At 35.2% G+C, this 20,847-nt stretch overlaps 3 protein-coding genes across 4 annotated transcripts; 1 reads left to right on the top strand and 2 right to left on the bottom strand.

Annotated features, from left to right (window-relative positions):
- Positions 1-5,825: 5,825 nt before the first annotated feature.
- LOC130655000 (uncharacterized) lies at positions 5,826-7,717 on the bottom strand. Its single transcript, XM_057457704.1, has 6 exons — positions 7,583-7,717; positions 7,265-7,454; positions 7,111-7,176; positions 6,581-7,027; positions 6,465-6,497; positions 5,826-6,377 (listed from the first exon to the last, which is right to left on the bottom strand). Exons 2-6 carry the CDS (start codon positions 7,428-7,430, stop codon positions 5,983-5,985), a joined length of 1,107 nt encoding a protein of 368 aa, XP_057313687.1. The 5' UTR covers positions 7,431-7,454; positions 7,583-7,717; the 3' UTR covers positions 5,826-5,982.
- LOC130653669 (uncharacterized) lies at positions 7,464-8,627 on the bottom strand. Its single transcript, XM_057456188.1, has 4 exons — positions 8,533-8,627; positions 8,329-8,380; positions 7,824-8,254; positions 7,464-7,747 (listed from the first exon to the last, which is right to left on the bottom strand). The coding sequence occupies exons 1-4, from the start codon at positions 8,625-8,627 to the stop codon at positions 7,555-7,557; spliced, it is 771 nt and encodes a 256-aa protein (XP_057312171.1). The 3' UTR covers positions 7,464-7,554.
- Positions 8,628-17,731: 9,104 nt separating this feature from the next.
- On the top strand, positions 17,732-20,847 carry LOC130654233 (uncharacterized). Of its 2 annotated transcripts, XR_008984373.1 has the most exons (3): positions 17,732-18,083; positions 18,210-20,596; positions 20,680-20,847. XR_008984373.1 is itself a non-coding variant. In XM_057456780.1 (2 exons), exons 1-2 carry the CDS (start codon positions 17,973-17,975, stop codon positions 18,924-18,926), a joined length of 828 nt encoding a protein of 275 aa, XP_057312763.1. In that variant the 5' UTR covers positions 17,732-17,972; the 3' UTR covers positions 18,927-20,847. The 2 variants fall into 2 exon arrangements, 1 of the variants encoding a protein (XP_057312763.1); XM_057456780.1 differs by having other exon boundaries at positions 18,210-20,847.

Below are 20,847 nucleotides of genomic sequence, written 5' to 3' on the forward strand. Positions count from 1 at the left end.
CTCTTAGAGGACTGTTAGTAATAATGTCGTAGAATTCTTTATTGTAACAAACAGTGTATTTATACATATCAATAGAAGACTTCGTACAACTACAACTGAAATATAACTAACTAACAAAAATTATAAATTATAAACAACGCTCCACGGTTCGTTTTGGAAATAATAAACACAAGGGGGAGTTTTACAAATAACGTCACACTTCCCCCGTTGATGAGCGTCAACATCGTGCAATGCCCGGCACTTCTTCGTCGTCTACAAATGTCAGTTGTATCATATCATCTTCTTTCGACACTCGTTCATTTAGATCTAATTCAAGTGGAACCAACTTGTTTATAGGTCTTCTGAGTGAACTAAATCTACCTTGTCCGCTAAGTGTTTCGCAACAGTGTGGCATTATCGTTACCAGTAGCAAGTTCAATCCCTCGACCAACTCGCCAATTCATTCGTGGTTGTTTGTCGTCTACAATTAACGACATCGTTGATCGATATAGAAGCCTCGTTGTTCGTATGACGTCTTCGATGATGTTCACGTAACTTTTAACGTATTCACCTTTCAAGCTTTCCAAGAAATGTTTCAGTAACTTACTAATGAAACTAAACTTCTCATTTGCGGTAACATTCGTTAACTCATATGATTAAGCGTTAATGGTAGGTTTGTAATTTAATATACGTATGTTAAGGGTCGATTATTCTAGTCGACTATTCAAGACAGTTTCTATCTCTTTTATTAGTGTTAATAACTCGTTGTATGTCACAGTAGTATTTAATAATAATTTCTTCAGACATCTTTTCGTAGATTTCACTATGTGTTCAAAAAATGCACCTTGCCACGCTTAAGCTTCGAGATTAGACTCCCATGTGATATTATTACATGCTGCAAAGTCTTGCGTTTTATTAGTAATAAAGAACTTCCCATTGTCTGATATGATTAATAATGGGGCTTCAAATCTGGCAATTAATCGTTTTAACATTTAAATACACTTTGTACTGGAAGAATCAGTAACTAAATCTAAATAAACTCACCGAGTACTTGCACGTGTTATTACTGCAATCTAGCAATTAAATATGTCAGTTAAATCATAGTCATAAGAAAAAGAGATAGTCTGGTGAATCGCACGGCTCTATTGTTTATGTTTTTCAGGGGCGGATCTAGGGTTAGGCAGCCTAGGCAATTGCCTAAGCCTAGTTTTGTGAACTAGAAAAAAAATTCTCTATAGATAGAATAATCTATAAAAAAAACTAAATTATTTTTATCAATTTATTTTTGGCATCCGCCGATTTCGACTATGACGATGCGCGGCGTGCGTGTTTTATTTTACTCAAATAAGCAAACCCGGGGCGATCTTAGGCAAAATGTCTATTCGCCTAAAACGTCCGCGGGTTTTAAAGTTCCGAATGAATGAAAATCACAGATGGAAGAAAAAACGCCTAAAACGTCCGCGGGTTTTCAAGTTCCAATGAATGAAATTCTGGAATGTGAAGAAAAAACGCCTAAAACGTCCGTGGGTTTTAAAGTTTAAACGCCTAAAACGACCACGGGTACGGTTACATGAAGTGGATGTTTTTTTTTCAACATGGTTTACCTGGATCAGGTCCAATTGCAGGGAGCACTTCAAATGTCTAGAATATTAAAGCAATTGTATGCCACCTAAGTTAAATAAAGAAGTTTTGAATTTGGAAACCTTTTCAGATATTGAAAGGATTGGAAATGCTGGAGAGAAGTATTTTGGCCACGTGTGCCGTGTTGTTGTCTCAAACCAAACCTTTATCTTCCTCTGCAAGAGACAATAAATTCAGTAATACTTGAAATATTTTAGTTTTAGCTGCTCCTGAATTTTAGGCACTTTTGTGTCAAGAACTATTCTTAAAAGTGGTAAACCACCAGATGTTCTTACAAAACGTGTAATTTAAATCTTTTTCTTATCAAAACAAAAGGTTTTAACTTGGCCTTGATCAAATGCATTGTTTATAAACATAAAAGCCCAATGCTAAACGAGATAGCTAACTGAGGCAATTTATGTCAACACTGTCTTGGCGGTCGAGAGATGTTTTGATGTGTATGTTAAATTCAGTATAGAGTATTACTAGCTACCTGTATGTGTATTAGTTGGAATTTTGTTAGTTTTTTTTCTTTAATGTCTTAAGGGTCACTGGCTTCGTGTAGGCTTTGTGTAGCCGTTTATGCAACTGTGTATCTTTGTTTCTGTTAGGGAGAGAATACATTCTTGTAAGATAACTAAGGGACAGCTCTTTCATGAACGCAAAAGTCCAAGCTAAATGTTAATAGATCTGCAGATCCCCTTTCCCTCCCCTAAACATCAAATCAGAAAAGGTAATCTTTGAATGTTGTCAGTCCTTGAAACCATAAGCACTCGGCCATGTGTCCCTGCTAAGCAGGTAGACACTAAAAGTTATTAATACTTTCTGTTCTCTAAGAAATCGATGTATACAGTATGAGATATAATTAAACGGCAAAGGATTCTACCTCGTCCCACCGCCAAATTTATACGCTTAGCATATACTTTTTTATTGTGATTGTCCCTAAGAACTTTGACTTTGTGGGAACTTTTAAACAGTGCATTTTATATGCAACATCCCACTGCTCATTTTAAAACTTTTAAGAACACGAGAAGATCTCTTTGACTTTCCCATGTTACTTTTAATTGTAATAAAATTGCTAAAAACAAAAGAATGAAGCAATACCTAATCTAAGAATAGTCCAAGTTTGTTTTATAATATTTCTTATTCTCATCTTGCTGAGCAATACAACGTATATAATTTTGTTTTAGGATAAGATATTTTGATGTCACCCTGGTACCTAAGATGAATATTCTTCTAACAACGAAAATCACCATCAATTAAAAGAACACAGATTTGTTAATCCTTATAATATTGGAAAACTGTAAACAATGGATATATATCTGGTATAATCCACAAAGTTGTGTTTCATAAGAGGAACTAAGAAGGTGAAAAAAATCAATCAAAATAACTTGTATTTTGATGTCACCCTGGTACCTATGATGAATATTCAAGTAAATAACACAGAAGATTTGTTCTGAATCCTTATAATATTGGAAAACTGTAAACAATAGATATATATCTGGTATAATCCACAAAGTTGTGTTTCATAAGAGGAACTAAGAAGGTGAAAAAAATCAATCAAAATAACTTGTATTTTGATGTCACCCTGGTACCTATGATGAATATTCAAGTAAATAACACAGAAGATTTGTTCTGAATCCTTATAATATTGGAAAACTGTAAACAATGGATATATATCTGGTATAATCCACAAAGTTGGTGAAAAAAATCAATCAAAATAACTTGTGAATATTCAAGTAAATCATAGAAATGATTTTCACGTAAAACATATACAGATCGAAACAAGAATTGCATGTTAAAAAACGTTCTGTTACAGACTGTAAACTAACAAAATGTCATGTCAACTTATGGGTATGAGTAGGATTTGTATATATGTTGCTTTTTATATGAGAATCTTCATAATTGGCTTATAGTTACTAAAACTTTCTTAAAGATTTTACAGTATTAAAATATTTTTTAAACATAGTTGACAGGGACATGTAAGGGTAAATAATATGAGACATGTTAAATGTTTTGATGTTATTTTTCTAATTTCTAACTCTTTTCTGGCTTCATAAACTGCCTTTCTCTTGTGGGAATTTCATAGCATTAAAATTAATGCTTAATAGAAATTGGTGCAAAACTACACCAGTAACCCTAATGCTAAACTGTATTAACTTCATGAAGAGGTGATTACTATGTACTTTTTGTACACGTTTATTATATGTTGCGATCTTACACTGTAAGTCTAACTGGAAATCTTTCATTCTTTTATATGCTGGTTTTCTTTGTGCATTTGCAGGTTCTTAACACAGACTATAATTTTCCAAACAATATTTCTACGTTGCACTACTGTTGACTATCTATTCCTAAAATTGTCTTGTAATGTAATTTTTTGTTGTATTGTTAGTTATTAGACTTATTGCATGTTTTGAAATGAAGCAAATCCCCAACTTATTACTTGTTCTCGTATTATGTGCGTAAAACGAAAAAAGATGCTAAGATACTTAATACCAGTATGTGATTCAAAGAAATTATGGAAACGCTAACCCTGTTTCAAATCGAATTTGCTAACCGGACGCATTTTCCATCCGCATGTTTTAACAAGGATAAAGTGGTAAAACTACGGGGGTTACTGTTATTTGTTTGGCTATAAAGAAACTTTCTTTTCTAATCTAGAAGGATTCTTAATAACTAAAAACCTTACTTTTGGGAAAATTTTAGTTCCTTTTACAGCAAAAACACAAAACGGCCGATTTACCTCGTACAACACCACAACCCTTGACATTACTTTGCCAAAAAATCTATGAAATTTTGCCTAACCAAAAAAAATTCCTAGATCCGCCCCTGTTTTTGTTAGCAGAATATACCTCGTACCCAGTGCTTTGACTGCACGCTCGTGTTGAAAAATGGCGCATTTAAGTGGTTAGTTACTGTAAACAACATTCTCGGATCCGGGCTGACGTCACACCGCTGAAGATTGGCCAATCTTCGCGCATGCGCGAGTAACTGCAGTGAAAACAAACGTTTTGCTGTTCCGTACGAAATTGACCCGTTGTACGAGGTTGGTCACTTTTCGCGCTTGTACGAAGATGGGCATTTTTGTACGAAAATGGGCATTACAATTGCTGTACAAAAATTAGGCAACGAATAATTTGGTTTAGAAATGAATATCTAAACATTGTTAATTACATTCAGTAAACATGATAATATCTTAAATATTCTCTGAACGTTAATTTTTGACAATTATCTGATGATTGTACCAACATCGTACAACTTAAATAACTGTGTACGAGATTGGGCCAACGTCACTTCTTCTACTTAAGTTGAATTTTTTTTTAACCATACCAACTTCGTACAACTTAAATAACTGTGTACGAGGTTAGGCCTACTCCACTTCTTCTACTTAAACTTGAATTTTTTGATCCATACCAACTTCGTACAACTTAAATAACTGTGTACGAGGTTGGGCCTACTTCACTTCTTCTACTTAACTTGAATTTTTTTTATCCATACCAACTTCGTACAACTTAAATAACTGTGTACGAGATTGGGCCAACGTCACTTCTTCTACTTAACTTGAATTTTTTTTATCCATACCAACTTCGTACAACTTAAATAACTGTGTACGAGGTTAGGCCTACTTCACTTCTTCTACTTAAACTTGAATTTCTTGATCCATACCAACTTCGTACAACTTAAAAAACTGTGTACGAGGTTGGGCCTACTTCACTTCTTCTACTTAACTTGAATTTTTTTTATCCATACCAACTTCGTACAACTTAAATAACTGTGTACGAGATTGGGCCAACGTCACTTCTTCTACTTAACTTAAATTTTTTTTATCCATACCAACTTCGTACAACTTAAATAACTGTGTACGAGGTTAGGCCTACTTCACTTCTTCTACTTAAACTTGAATTTCTTGATCCATACCAACTTCGTACAACTTAAAAAACTGTGTACGAGGTTGGGCCTACTTCACTTCTTCTACTTAAACTTGAATTTTTTGATCCATACCAACTTCGTACAACTTAAAAAACTGTGTACGAGGTTGGGCCTACTTCACTTCTTCTACTTAAACTTGAATTTTTTGATCCATACCAACTTCGTACAACTTAAAAAACTGTGTACGAGGTTGGGCCTACTTCACTTCTTCTACTTAAACTTGAATTTTTTGATCCATACCAACTTCGTACAACTTAAAAAACTGTGTACGAGGTTGGGCCTACTTCACTTCTTCTACTTAACTTGAATTTTTTTTTATCCATACCAACTTCGTACAACTTAAAAAACTGTGTACGAGGTTGGGCCTACTTCACTTCTTCTACTTAACTTGAATTTTTTTTTATCCATACCAACTCCGTACAACTTAAAACACCAAGAAACAGATGAAGACTACTATATATTATCATTTATGGTCTTTACATCGCTTTTTTTATTTACTCTATCAATAATTTCCACCAACAAAAACTGAATGCGGTTTAAGGATAATCTCCCTACATCGAATTCGCACGGGTACTTCATCCGAATGTAATTGGTGATGACTCCAGTTGGCTCTGCAATGTTCGAATGACGCATCAGTTTTTGATAAAATTGAGGATGTTTTTTCGCCAGTATTTCGTTATAAAATGCTTGATACTTGCTACCAGAACGTTTAATCAAAAGTAGTGGATTTACTTCAGGCAGCTTCGATTGTTGTACCAGGTAGTCCAGGGTACCGTTTTTGTATAATAATGGCAAAAACTCTCTCCTCCATTGCCTCTCCCTTTCTTCTTCGTCTTCTACTTCTTTCTCTATTAAAGGAAAGTAATCGTTGTATAACTATCTCATTATTATTATGAAATTGTTTGCGATCAGGCTTATAATTAATTTTTAAATACCTGCTTCTCTTTGTTGTTGACGCTGCTGGAAATCTGGAATATAAGTTAAAAAAGAAAACTGATAGTACATGTTAATTATACAATTTTGTGTAGGAACTCAGGGAAGCTTTACTGACCTTTTTTTGCAATATGTAAACATAGATCGCAAAACCAGTCCCCTAAGGGTTTTACAGCCAATTTGGAGCATTTAAAATGACACCAGACAAGACAGCGATCGCATGCAATTGATCTTCCTTTTCCAATTTTTCGTCTGCAATGACTGCATTTCCACAAAGGCGCATGTTTTTTCTCCTGTATCGTTGCTGCCATTTTGCTGTATGCTTTTTTGGAGCAGAAATCCCTAACTAGCGTTATATCAACCAACTCATCCACCACAGTTTCTGGCACCTCATACGGAGATCTCAGATTATCCAATTGGACCGAGCTGTTTCCATACACAGATTCTTTAGCAATTTCAATTTGCGTAAAACATGATAATATGAAGATAGATTTTTCTTCATCATTCATATCTTTAAACGCAACTGGTTCAGCACCGTCCTCTGATTCGTCGGCCATTACAGTAGCTATTTTTATATAAAAAAAGGATATAATGAAATTGTCGTCTGTTTTTGTAGTTTATCTCTGTTTGCGGAAAAAAATGTCTTACCAGTTTCGGGTAACTGTATGTTATCGTTTTGGCTACTTTCAAGCTCGTCCGTTGGTGCTGTTGGTGCTAAAATTAAAAAAAAGGATATAGTAGGTATAAATTGTACTAAAAATAAATGTAATCCTTTCAAAAATATTGATATTAGGATAGATACCTTTCATATCTGCGAGTTGTTGTGTCGCAAGGAACAAGCAATATGTTGGGGTATAACCCGGAAAACATTCTTTGAGTGAAGTTTTTCCTAAAACATCCAACATACCATCATAGAAAAACATACGCCATTGAACCTGATTTTTGCGGTGTAATGCGATCCCTTCCATAGTGTGATTGCAACCAACTCATATCTTAAAAAAAATTACGTGGTTAAAGGATATATCAATATAGGTCTCATTCTATAAATGTTCAGAAGGCCTCTTTCAAAGTTAAAAAACATCCAAACCGAACTTAAGATATTTTTTGGCCTCGATAATACCTATTTCCTTGATTTGTGGAAAACCGAATGTGTAATTGTTCGGGAATGGTAGCCATGTCTATTGGGTCAATATCGCCTGCAACATCAACAACTAATAGTTGAGGAAGCTTTTTAAAAAATCGGGCCTTGTATTTTCTGTTTCCATTACAATATCTGTTCTTTATCCTATGGAAACAATAACATAATTAAAAAAATTAATAACTTTTAACATCGAATACGAACATATTGGCGTACTATATACCCTGTTGTTATGTTTTCGTCGACGAAAGAAAACTCGTCAGATATGTTCTGATTTACTTTCTTTCCACAAACTGACGTTGTTGCTTCAAGAAACCACTTTTGGACATCATGGACAAATGAACTTTTCACCGTTGCCGAAGGAAATGTGTTGAAGCAGGCTCTCGATTGTTTCATGCTACAATGCGGACTGTTGCAAGCTGACTCCACAATATGTTCCATGAATGGCGCAACGAAGTTTTTTATTATACATTCGTATTCTGCGCCAAAAAATGACAAGCATTGGTTGGTTGGTGTTATTCTTCGATAAATAGCAGTATGAAGTTTAGCAGCTTCATAAGCACCGTTTTTCACAAACGTAAAAAGCTGTTGTATGTTTTTGTCGGTAACTTCATCTGTTATACTTGGTCTCGTTACTATAATACCGTAAAATACCTAAAATACCGTAAAATTATTTGAGTTGGCAATTTTATAAACCTTCTTTCTTAAGAACTTAAGCTCATAAGAACATCTAGACCGAAGCTATCCAAAAATTGAGAACACCATATGACCATGCCGAGCCTGAAACAAAATTTCTTAAAAGTAGAAATGTTTATAAAAAAAATAATTGTGACTTTAGTTTTTCCAAAATTAGATATATATAAAAATGTTCTTACATCGGGAAATGGAGAGCACAAAACATCCGATATACCAAGTGTAGGATAACTCATCACTTGGAATTTTTTTCTTCGCAATTTTCTTTACGTGGAACGTTGTCTATTCTTCCACATAGAAAATCTACCATTGTTTTATAAGTCTGTTCGGGCATTATTACGGAATTCCGTTAAGTCCTTTCAACTTCCAACCATTCCTGAAATTTTTCTTCCATGTATCTCTTTTCAGTCTCCATTGTGCTGAACATAAAAACACGCGTTAAAAGTTTCAATGTAAATTTATAATGTGCGTTCGAAAAAGCACTCAAAAAGAATTCGAAATTTACCTACCTTTTCCTTTATCGAAATAACTTAAAAGGTTAGAAAAAATAATATTGAAATTTTTTGTGTTCTTCTCCGTTCTCACTCAATTATTAACAAAACTATGTTTACAAAAACAGTTTCGTACAAGCCATGCAAAGGCACTGGGGACAAGGGTGATTTACAGGTTTTTCGCACGAAAATTCAATATAGCATTAGAATTCAAAGGTCACTACCATAAGGTTAATAAAAGAAATCAATAACAATATCATACCTGATATAACCTTATTTGAATCAAAGAGATCAAATTTATACTTACGAGCACTAGTACCATTTTTCAAAAACATCATTGTTTATTCCCTGTTAATATAAAACAAAGTATAAATATATATATACATATTAGCATTTTTCCAAAGAGGCATCCAAATCGTAAAACAAATGTCTTTTTTTGCAAATGACTTAAAAGAAAAAAAGATATTTCAAAAAAGTTATTATTTTATTATAAAAGTTTCATTTTTTGACGATATTTATGGAACGCCAAGGCTGCCTTATTCGATGATTTCATTCGGTCATAAAACACTATTTGTCGCTAATTGTATTCGATTTTGTTAAAATTCATTCGATTTTGTAAAAATTCATTCGATTATGCGCTAAATTCATTCGATTATGCGCTAAGTTCATTCGATTATGCGCTGAATTCATTCGATTATGCGATGAATTCATTCGATTATGCGATGAATTCATTCGATTATGCGATGAATTCATTCGATTATGCGCTGTTTGCATGCGCTAAATTATTCGATGCGCTGTTTGCATGCGCTAAATTATTCGATGCGCTGTTTGCATGCGCTAAATTATTCGATGCGCTGTTTGCATGCGCTAAATTATTCGATGCGCTGAATTCATGCGCTAAATTATTCGATGCGCTGTTTGCATGCGATAAATTATTCGATGCGCTGAATTCATGCGCTAAATTATTCGATGCGCTGTTTGCATGCGATAAATTATTCGATAGTTTTGGCGCCTCAATCAAAACTCAAGGATTACAAAATTAATATGGCTGACGAAAGAACACGAGCTATATTAAAGAAACTTGGATTGAAACACCTTATTTTGAAGTTTAGTGAAGAAAATATAACCGCTGATTTGATACCAAAGCTTTCTCTAAAGCATTTCGAAAGCTTAGGTGTAACAGATAATGGAGTTATAATGAACTTGAGGGTAAAATTTTGCAGCTTTGGTGGAATTAAACCACAAAAGTTAAAGTGGGAAAATGGAGGAGCTCCAAAATTCCTAATACCTGAAGAAGTCCTACAAAACCTACTCAATGACGGCTGTCTTATTTCGGAGATCAGCAATATCTTATGCGTTTCAGAAAGAACAATTTATAGAAGAATGGAAGAGTATGGGCTTAAAAAGCATAACTTTACAGAAATGTCTAATGAAGAGTGTGATTCAATTCTGAGCACTGTGACTCAAGAGTTTCCTAATTGTGGCGAAGTTATGTTACGAGAACTGTTAAGGGAACGTGGGATACGAATTCAAAGGCAAGTGCTAAGAGAAGAAATTATGTGCGGAAGAAATATCTATATATAAACTTTCTATTTTTGTTACTGTTTAGGTGGAAAACGTTCGGGTGTTTCGCTTCCCGATGTACTAAGGTTTGTCACTGGAAGTGAAGAAGAGCCTTTGTTAGGATTTGCACTGGCCCCTTCGATAAAATTTGTTCCGGTGATGGAAGAAGGTCGATTTCTTCCGACAAGTAACACTTGCATTAATCAATTGCAATTACCAATGGAAAGTAATGCTATTTCCCTTCCAGACGAAAACGCTCTGTTCGGTTTATATGACTTAGCCTTTTCTAGTCGATTTTTTGGACAAATTTAAAAGTCGTCGACAGTTTTATTATTTATGCCTATTAGGAACTTAACTCTTGTGATTAAATGCAAACATTTATGCTTTCTTTCGTTACCTTTTCACTGATTCAAAACTTATTTTATAATTGGTAGTTGTTTACTTGTAAACTTCGTTTTGTTTACGGTGTCCCTTTCCAAAGGGACACTTAATTTTTGTTTTATTCAGAGAGAATATTTTTTATATTTTAGCTCTTATCGTTTGTATTCATTTTCTTATATTATAGGAGAATAAATGTTCCGTAGTTTCTTCAGAAATTTTCGATGTACTTTGCAAGATTAGACTGACGCTTAATCGTAACACTATGGTAAAGTGTTCCCGCGAAATTGTTAATTTTCTAAGAAATTCAGAGGTTACCATTTTTTAATTTTAATTTTGATTGAGGCGCCAAAACTATCGAATAATTTATCGCATGCAAACAGCGCATCGAATAATTTAGCGCATGAATTCAGCGCATCGAATAATTTATCGCATGCAAACAGCGCATCGAATAATTTAGCGCATGCAAACAGCGCATCGAATAATTTAGCGCATGCAAACAGCGCATCGAATAATTTAGCGCATGAATTCAGCGCATCGAATAATTTATCACATGCAAACAGCGCATAATCGAATGAATTCATCGCATAATCGAATGAATTCATCGCATAATCGAATGAATTCATCGCATAATCGAATGAATTCAGCGCATAATCGAATGAACTTAGCGCATAATCGAATGAATTTAGCGCATAATCGAATGAATTTTTACAAAATCGAATGAATTTTAACAAAATCGAATACAATTAGCGACAAATAGTGTTTTATGACCGAATGAAATCATCGAATAAGGCAGCCTTGGCGTTCCATAGATATTCGCCGCTGTACGAAGATGGTCAGTTTTGTACGAGGATGGTCACTCTTAGCGCTACGGCAAAAAAGCCCAACTTCGTACAATGAATGACATCGTACGGAACATTGCGCTAGCTGTGGAAAGCTTTTTTCACTGCAGTTTACTGTAAGAGAAGGTCTATGACACAATGAGTTACAACATTGAAGAAATAAGTGTCGAAGCGAAAACAAGATATTTTAATAAGCTAAAAATTGTTAATTTGGATACTTGTCCATACCAATTGCCAGCAGATGCTTGGATCAACGATCCTTCGAAGTGGCCAAACTTGGAGTACCCTGAGGTTTATGATTACTTGGTAAACACCCCTGGCGTTTTTACAAGGGAAGCTATGAAGAGTCGAAAAAGTTTGGAAGCCCACAATCAATTTTTTAGTGGATGGGTTAGAACTGTGTTTTTCTTTAAGAAAGACAAAACATGGCCATATATTTTACTGAAGGCAGAAGTTATGCCTTCTCAAAGAGTAAATGAGGATCCTCACATACCCTGGATCATTGTGGACATAAAAAATGTTAATGTTCTTTCTGCCCACTGCACATGTATGGCTGGGCTTGGTGAGTCATGTAGTCACATAGGGGCTTTGTTATTTAAAATCGAGGCTGCTGTTCGTGCTGGATTCACTAAGAAAGCATGTACTGAAGAAGCATGTAAGTGGAATGTCGATTTTGTCAAAAAAGTTGCACCGAAGAAGATTTCTGACATTAAATTTTATTCAGAGAAGGCTGTTGAGAACTTTAAGAAAAACAATCGTAGCAGTAATAAATTTCCTGGTAGTAATGTTCCACCAACTGATGAAGAAAAGGCAAGGTTTTTATCAAAACTGTCTAAATTGGACAAAAAATCCATTGTTTTGCATACATTCTCTGATTTTTATAAACCATTCGTGCCAATATATGAACCACCTAGAAGAGCCAAGTTACCAAAGTCATTGAGAACGCTATTTAACAGTAACAACATTGATAAAAATGGTGACTAGTTACAACAAATGTCAAGAGATATTTATAATAACATGACTTTGTCAGCAGAGGTTGTTGATTACATTTACAACTCAAGTACGAAACAATCGAAAAGTTTTATTTGGCATGAGATACGTGTTGGCAGAATTACTGCATCAAAAGTATATGATGTTCTCCACACTAACTTGGAAACTCCATCAGAGTCCCTAATCAAAAGGATTCGTAAAATTTCATCTGTTGTATCCACCACTGTATCCTCTTTACGTTGGGGCCTTGACCATGAGAAACATGCTGTCGCTGATTTTTTAAAACGTAGTAACCATTTAAATGCAAAGATTGTTGATTGTGGGTTGAAACTTGTACCAGAACGGACGTATATTGGGGCTACACCTGATGGAATATTCACATGTGATTGTCATAAGGAAGAAAAGTTAATTGAAATCAAGTGCCCGTACAGTTATCGCAACATTGTTTCCTTCGCTGCTGCTGTATCTGACAACTAATTTGTTATGAATTCTGAAGGAAAGTTGAAAAAAGAGCACAGGTATTACTATCAAGTACAGTTTCAAATGTTTGTTTTCAATTGCAAAAGCTGTTTTTTTATTGTGTGGACTCCACATTGGTTACATGCTGTTGAGGTTTTGTTTGATGTGAACTTCATCAATTTGAATATGGACAAAGTTGAACAGTTTTATCTCCGACACATTATACCAGAGTTATTGACAAGAAGACTAGAGCGTAAAGTTGTTAAAGCTCCACCTCCTCCTCCTCAAGCAAATGCAAGTGAAAAATTGTATTGTCTCTGTCAGTCTGAATACAATCCTAATGACGAAACATTTATTGGTTGTGACTCTACATCTTGCAAGTATGAATGGTTTCATTTGAGCTGTGTTAAATTGAAAAGAGTCCCAAAAGGTTCATGGTATTGTCCCTTGTGTCGAAAGGCCAGAAAACAAAAGGTATCTCAACACAGTCAGTGACATGACTTTAAACGTCAAACCGGCTATTTTTATAGCCACATCTGTCTTGATCGTCCAGTGGTAGGACACCTCACTGTTTTAAACAGTAGGAAACCCAGGTTCGATTCCTGGCGAAAATTGCTCTATATACGGTTGCACAGTTTCACGAAGGGCTAAATATAAAGGTCTATCTATTTTTAAAGTTCCTGCTGGTGAGAATCAATTTGACAAGTCGTTGAGAGAAAAGTTAGTTGATGTTGTGATAAGAGATAGGGAAGTTGATCATGCTCTAAGGGATAGAATTCAAAGAAAGAAAATATATATTTGTGAAAAGCACTTCAGCGAAGATCAAATGAATCGTAACCACTCTAGCAGAACCACACTTGTTCCCGGTGCTATCTCCACAATAAACCTTCCTATCAAAAGTTTTCCTTCATCCTCCACATCTTCTAAGCCTCGTCAATCAGCACAATCAATTTTGCAGAAAAAAATTGAACCAGTGGAAAATGTCATTACTGATCAGTACAAGTCATTTACAGATTTTATTTCTAAAACTCAGTTATTGAAATTAGTCGGTTGGAGTTTTACCTATACAAGTGATTGTGCTTCTTTTGCCTGTCATGATGCTATCCACTCAGTTCCAAAGTATGAGATATATGTTGATAATAATCTTGTTTTTACTGTTTGTGTTTTATTATGGTCTGTTCCTGCTAAACACGACATTTATTCTCAATCACTAAAACTTATTACAATCACATATTTAACAAGATTAATTATGGATTTGAAATTATGCCCAGGTTTGACAGACCACTTTGCTGGTAGCTGTCTTGAGCACTGTGTTCCAAAAGTATTTAACATCAAGGATAGTACTAGTGCACCTCTTCATCAAAGCAAATGGTATCGATCTCCAAATTGCATAGTTCTTATTCCAAAAATGCTTGGAATGTGTTAGGTCAGAGTCAAAAGAAAGCCTAAGTTTGAAAAGGAAAAGGGACAATTTAATTTCACCTGCCAAACTTAAAGTGTTGAAAATAGGCACTCTTGCCGCAAGAACATTCTAGAACCTTGTGTACTATCTAGAAATATAAGGGACATTGGAGAATATTCCAGAAATAAGATAACTATACTAGAAACTACTAATAGTAAATATAGAACATCTGGAATATACTAGAACATTCTAAAGTATCTTATCTTTAATATATAAATAGGAGAACGTCTTGTAAATTTTAGAGTCATAGAGTCATAGAGTCATAAAGTTATTGGAGCAGTCGAAGCAACTCTGCAAATATATAAAGTTTACATTTCAACAGGTTATGGGCCCAGTCTATGCCCAAGAAGATTGAATATTTACAGAAATAATATTCAAGAAGAAGAAGCCATCTTGTGTGTCCGACGAGTTTGTTTTGATTTTGGTTTGGATTGGTGTAAAGTTCGCACGAAAAATCGTATTGTGGAAACCTGAAACGGATTATCCGGATTAGTTGAATACGGAACAAATGGCGATGGAAAGCACCAAAGTATTGATAAAACCATTGAATGGAACAAACTATGCTACCTGGAAGGTACAGTGTAGGATGGCGTTAATCAAAGATGGACTTTGGGGAATTGTTGATGGAAGAGAAAATGCTCCAACTGAAGAGAGAGAAATTCCGAAATTTAATTTGCGTAGAGATCGTGCGTTAGCAACGATTGTTTTGTCGGTGGAACCAACGCTGTTATACCTGCTTGGACCAGATCCAGAAGATCCTACTGAGGTTTGGAAGAAGTTGGCAGACCAGTTCCAAAAGAAGACATGGAGTAATAAATTGACACTACGCAGGAAGTTGTATGACTTGAAGTTGAAAGATGAGCAATCTGTTCAAAAGCACGTTAAAGCTTTGACAGAAATTTTCGATGAACTTGCAATTATTGGAGACCCGTTGGATGATGAAAGTAAAGTTGTTCATTTGTTAGCAAGCTTACCAGACTCGTATGATATGCTAGTTACAGCTCTGGAGGCTAGTGCTGAAGTACCGAAGCTTGAAGTCGTAACTGAACGATTGTTACACGAGGAAAGCAAGCGGAAAGATAAGGACACTTTGGAAACGAATGTCAAAGCAATGACATCGAATCATGGAAAGCCAAGAAAGGGACCCAGATGTTATCACTGTGGAAAGATTGGTCATGTGAAACGATATTGCAAAGAATTAACGAAGAAGTTCGAGAGACAGACTCCTTCGACGTACGGTAAAAATCGAATGAAGCCGCAAAATGTGTGTACGGCTGAAGAAGAAGAAGATGATGACGAAGAAATCATCAGTTTAGTTGCTGAAAATACTTTGGCAGTCAAAGGAAAAAGTAACTGGATAGTTGATTCAGGCGCAACATGTCACATGTGTAACGAAGAGGAATTGTTCGAAGAAATTTCGTCACTTGAAATACCACAAGATATCACCGTCGGGGATGGATATTCAGTACAAGCAATTGGAAAAGGAACAGTAACCTTGGAAATGAACATTTCAGAAAACAGAAACGTTGTATGCAAGTTATCTGATGTCTTATTTGTACCACAACTTTCGTACAATTTACTTAGTGTATCAAAAGCTGCAACAAATGGAAAGAAGTTTCAGTTTGAAGATTTCAAATGTGACATCGTGGATGCGAAACACGGAATCATTGGTACAGCAACAAAGCATGGCAACCTTTACCATCTCAACTGTAATGGATTGAGAAATAAGAAGAATCACACAGTTATGAAATGTGATAATAACGCTACAACAAAGGAAGAAATTTGGCATAGAAGATACGGTCATCTCGGTGTGCAGAATCTTAAACGATTGGCAAGGGACAAACTTGTTAAAGGGTTTGATTATGATGCAACAAAGAAACCGACATTTTGTGAACCGTGCATTGATGGGAAACAAAGCAAAATACCGTTTCCGAAGACAGGAGGAGATCGATCGAAAAATCTCCTTGGTATAATCCATAGCGACGTTTGTGGAAAGATAGAAACAAAATCACTTAGTGGTGCAGAATATTTTGTTACATTTATTGACGATAAATCAAGATACGTATGGGTATATGTCATGAAACACAAAAGTGAAGTGTTTGAGAATTTTAAAGAATGGAAAGCAACTGTGGAAAAATCGACTGGAATTCAGATAAAAACGTTTAGAACTGACAATGGTGGAGAATATACATCCAAAGAGTTCGAAGACTATTTGAAGAAAGAAGGTATTCATCATGAGTTGACAATTCCGAAAACACCGCAACAAAATGGAGTTGCAGAGAGGATGAACAGAACACTCGTGGAATCTGTAAGATCAATGTTAGCAGATTCAAAGTTACCAAAACGATTTTGGGCCGAAGCCTTGGCTACAGCAACGTACCTTCGTAACCGATGTCCAACGACATGCAGTTAAAGGGAAGACACCCTTTGAAGTATTAACTGGAAAGAAACCAAATGTCGAAAATCTACGAATTTTCGGATGTGATGCGTATGCTCACGTACCAAAAGATGAAAGAAAGAAACTTGATTCAAAAACCAAGAAGAGTGTATTTCTTGGATACGGTGATGGAATCAAGGGATATCGTCTATATGACAACGACAAGAAGAGAGTCTTTTACAGCCGAAATGTGACATTCAATGAAATCTGTGGTGAATTGAAAGACGACCGTGACATAGACGAACCAAAAGTAGAGATCGAATTACAACCTCGTGAAGAAAACACAGATAATCAAATACAGGAGGAGCAAGAGCGACAAGTAAGAGAACGACGGCCTCCTGATCGTTACGGAGAATGGGTATACATCACTCAAGAAGAAGATCCAAATACATTTTCTAAAGCAATCAAAGTGGAGATATGATCGCAGATATAATGACGAAAGGAATCGGACGAGTACAGTTTGATAAGTTGCGAACGATGATCGGATTGAAGAACCTTACGGACTGCGAGTGAGGAGGAGTGTTGAAAATAGGCACTCTTGCCGCAAGAACATTCTAGAACCTTGTGTACTATCTAGAAATATAAGGGACATTGGAGAATATTCCAGAAATAAGATAACTATACTAGAAACTACTAATAGTAAATATAGAACATCTGGAATATACTAGAACATTCTAAAGTATCTTATCTTTAATATATAAATAGGAGAACGTCTTGTAAATTTTAGAGTCATAGAGTCATAGAGTCATAAAGTTATTGGAGCAGTCGAAGCAACTCTGCAAATATATAAAGTTTACATTTCAACATAAAGCACCAATTCCCATGACTTCTCCAGACCGAATGATAAAAACCCTTCAAAATCACCGGTTGGAAAATAAAGAATTAAAGGAAGAGTTAAAGAAAATGCAAGATGAAATTTCCACTTGTGCAGTTCCAGTCCAAAAAAGTCTTGGTGATGATTTCATAAAAATTATGTCAACAACTAATCGCAAGATACCACCATTCATGAAATTTTTTTGGGAAGAGCAGCAGAAATATTTATGTTAATAAATTATTAATGGATGAATTGAAAATTCAAGAAAGTCTTGTGTGGGATAAGCATAATGGTGATCTTATTGGTTTTGTTGACCTTGGTGATATTGATCTAAATTATGTTGCGTTGAAAAAGGTTGATGAAATTGCATCTCATGTCTTAGTTTTTCTTGTGAGAAGCATTGTAAATCCTTTAAAATTTTCATTTGCAAATTTTGCTACTACCAATGTCACATCAATTCAATTGTTTCCTCTCTTTTAGAAAGCGGTTGGCATACTGGAGGAAAAATGTGGCATAAAAGTTGTTGGTGTCACAAGTGATGGAGCATCTCCAAACCGACGAATGTACCATATGCACCTAAACATGACCCGTGTAGCTGACATTAATGCAGGAGTGGACGTAACATACCGCAATTTGAATGTTATGGCGGATGAGGAACGGTACATCTACTTCATCTCAGATCCACCACACTTAATTAAAACAGCCCGCAATTGCCTGAGTAATTCTCTTACAGGAAGATGTACCAGAAGTATGTGGAATGATGGAAGTTATATCACCTGGAACCATATTTCAAAGTTATTCCTTGATGACCTAGACTGTGGATTACATCTTGTTCCTAAAATAACAAATGACCACATCAAGCTCACACCATATTCAGTCATGAATGTACGTCTGGCAGCACAAGTGTTAAGCGAATCTGTCTTTAACGCTCTTCAATTGTATGGACCACCAGAAGCTAATGCAACTGCCAAATATTGTAATATGTTCGACCAATTTTTTGACTGTCTTAACGTCAAGAATACCAAAGAAGCAGCAATTAAACATAAACCATTTCTTAAACCGTACACATCTGTTGATGATGAAAGATTCTTATGGTTGACCGAAACATTTCTAGGATATTTCAAAACATGGAAGGATTCAATTGCTGATAGGCCTGGTAATTTTACGGATAATGCTAGAGCAAATATGTTTATTTAAATATGTTTATTATTACCAAGGAATCAAAATCACTGTCCATTCTACTGTTGAATTAATCCAGTATTTAATTAATAATGGAGTTCCATATGTACTGACAGAAAGATTTTGTCAAGTTCCCCTTGAAAACTACTTTGGTCGTCAACGTGCAATTGGTCATAGGAAAGATAACCCATCAATCCGTGATTTTGGTTATAACGACAACACAATTAGAACACAAAAGATTTTCTGACCCATAGCTGGTAACTGTCATGAAATTGATATTGAAACTGTGCCATGCCGTAAGAGCAATTAAACACACTTGGAAGAAAGAAGAAACTAAAAACGGTTATTTTTATAGCCACACATTTATAAAAAACATTAAATTGGCTTAATAAGCAAGAACAAGCACTGTATTTCTGCTTAACACAAACATTAATAAAAAATATTTTGAAATACCTTAAAACCTATGTACACTACCTGGCCCTTTTTGTAGACTTCCATAATTATTTATTATACCATGTGCCAAAATAATATTGTTTTAAAATTTGTTGCTATAAAAATAGCAGTTGTAACAGGTTTATAGTCACTGTTCTGGACTCTTAGTGTCAATGTCCATCTGAAAGATTGCTTGAAGATTTCTTGATTTCAGTGCGTAGAGATCGAGCTTTTTTCTGTTTTGATGCAATTTTGTGCAGCTCACATTTATCTTTCACAAATGAAAAAACACGAACACGAACATAAAGCATGATGAGATGCTCAAGTAAGTTCATTGCTAATTCTTTTGTGACTTTTTCGGTTGAGTGTGATGTTATTTTGTTGTAATTACAAAGCACTACAGGGTTCTCAAGCAGGTCTGAAACAATTTTCTTACTATCAATTGTATGGTGAAAATTAGCAGTTGCAGCACGAACTTCAAGTTCTGCACAACAAAAAATTCTGAAAACATCATCGGTTACTGACCATAACCCTCCTCTGTCCTTCATATTTACTAAATCAGAATTTTTATCGTCTTCCACAAGACATGACTTTCCAGCTAATAAGATGTCCAAACTTTGAACTCCAAGCATACTTCTTGATTTTTTTGATCTCCTAATGCGACGATATAGGGTACTAAATACATAACCACTTAGATATTGAATTATGTTTCTTTCTTTGGGTGAAAAATTCACATGGGAAGAAAATTCTACAGTGTTTTCTTTTACAGTTGAATTAGTGAGATGAGCAAGTACGTGATTAGCCACTTCAAAACCAAGGAGAATAGAGCTTCGATTTGATAAATTTCTGAAAACAATATTTTCGGACACAGATTTATAGAAGGCCGGATAAAACTTTTCAGCATCGCCTTTAAAACTACCAATCACATCTCTGACAAAACTATAGGAAAAGTTTGTATCGTCGTTTGTAATAACATAATTGACAAATTCATTTCTGGTCTTCTCACTATAGCATTCATCTTTAGAAAGTTTACTTGCACTTAATTGGGTGTACTTCTTAAAGTATAACGGATGGAGCTTGGTTTCAGCAGTAGTGAGGCTGTCGTCATTTAACTGGTTTTGTGGCTGACGATGTTTCGCATTTCGGTGTCTTGTGGGTCCCCGTTGTGTTGGTTAAGTAAAGCTAGCCGTACCTAACAGCCGCACCTTAGCCGCACATTAGCCGTACTTAAGAAAATTCGTAATTAGCAGCTCTGTGTAAGACCACTTGCTTCTAAGCTTAAAATTAGTAGTTAATGTATATCAAAGTTAAATTGTCTAACTTTTATTTCGTCTTTTAGGTGAATATCTATACCCGATAAAAATGATGCAAAATGGAGCACTCCATCGTCGAGCCCCAGTAAACCCCAGGGAATCCTCAATGATGAAATACCGATAATAATATATCTTACATGTATTATAATTTTTATAAAATGATTTTAATACAAATACAAAAGAGATTTTTAAAA

The sequence above is a fragment of the Hydractinia symbiolongicarpus genome, chromosome 8, assembly GCF_029227915.1.
Source record: "Hydractinia symbiolongicarpus strain clone_291-10 chromosome 8, HSymV2.1, whole genome shotgun sequence".
NCBI lineage: Eukaryota > Metazoa > Cnidaria > Hydrozoa > Anthoathecata > Hydractiniidae > Hydractinia > Hydractinia symbiolongicarpus.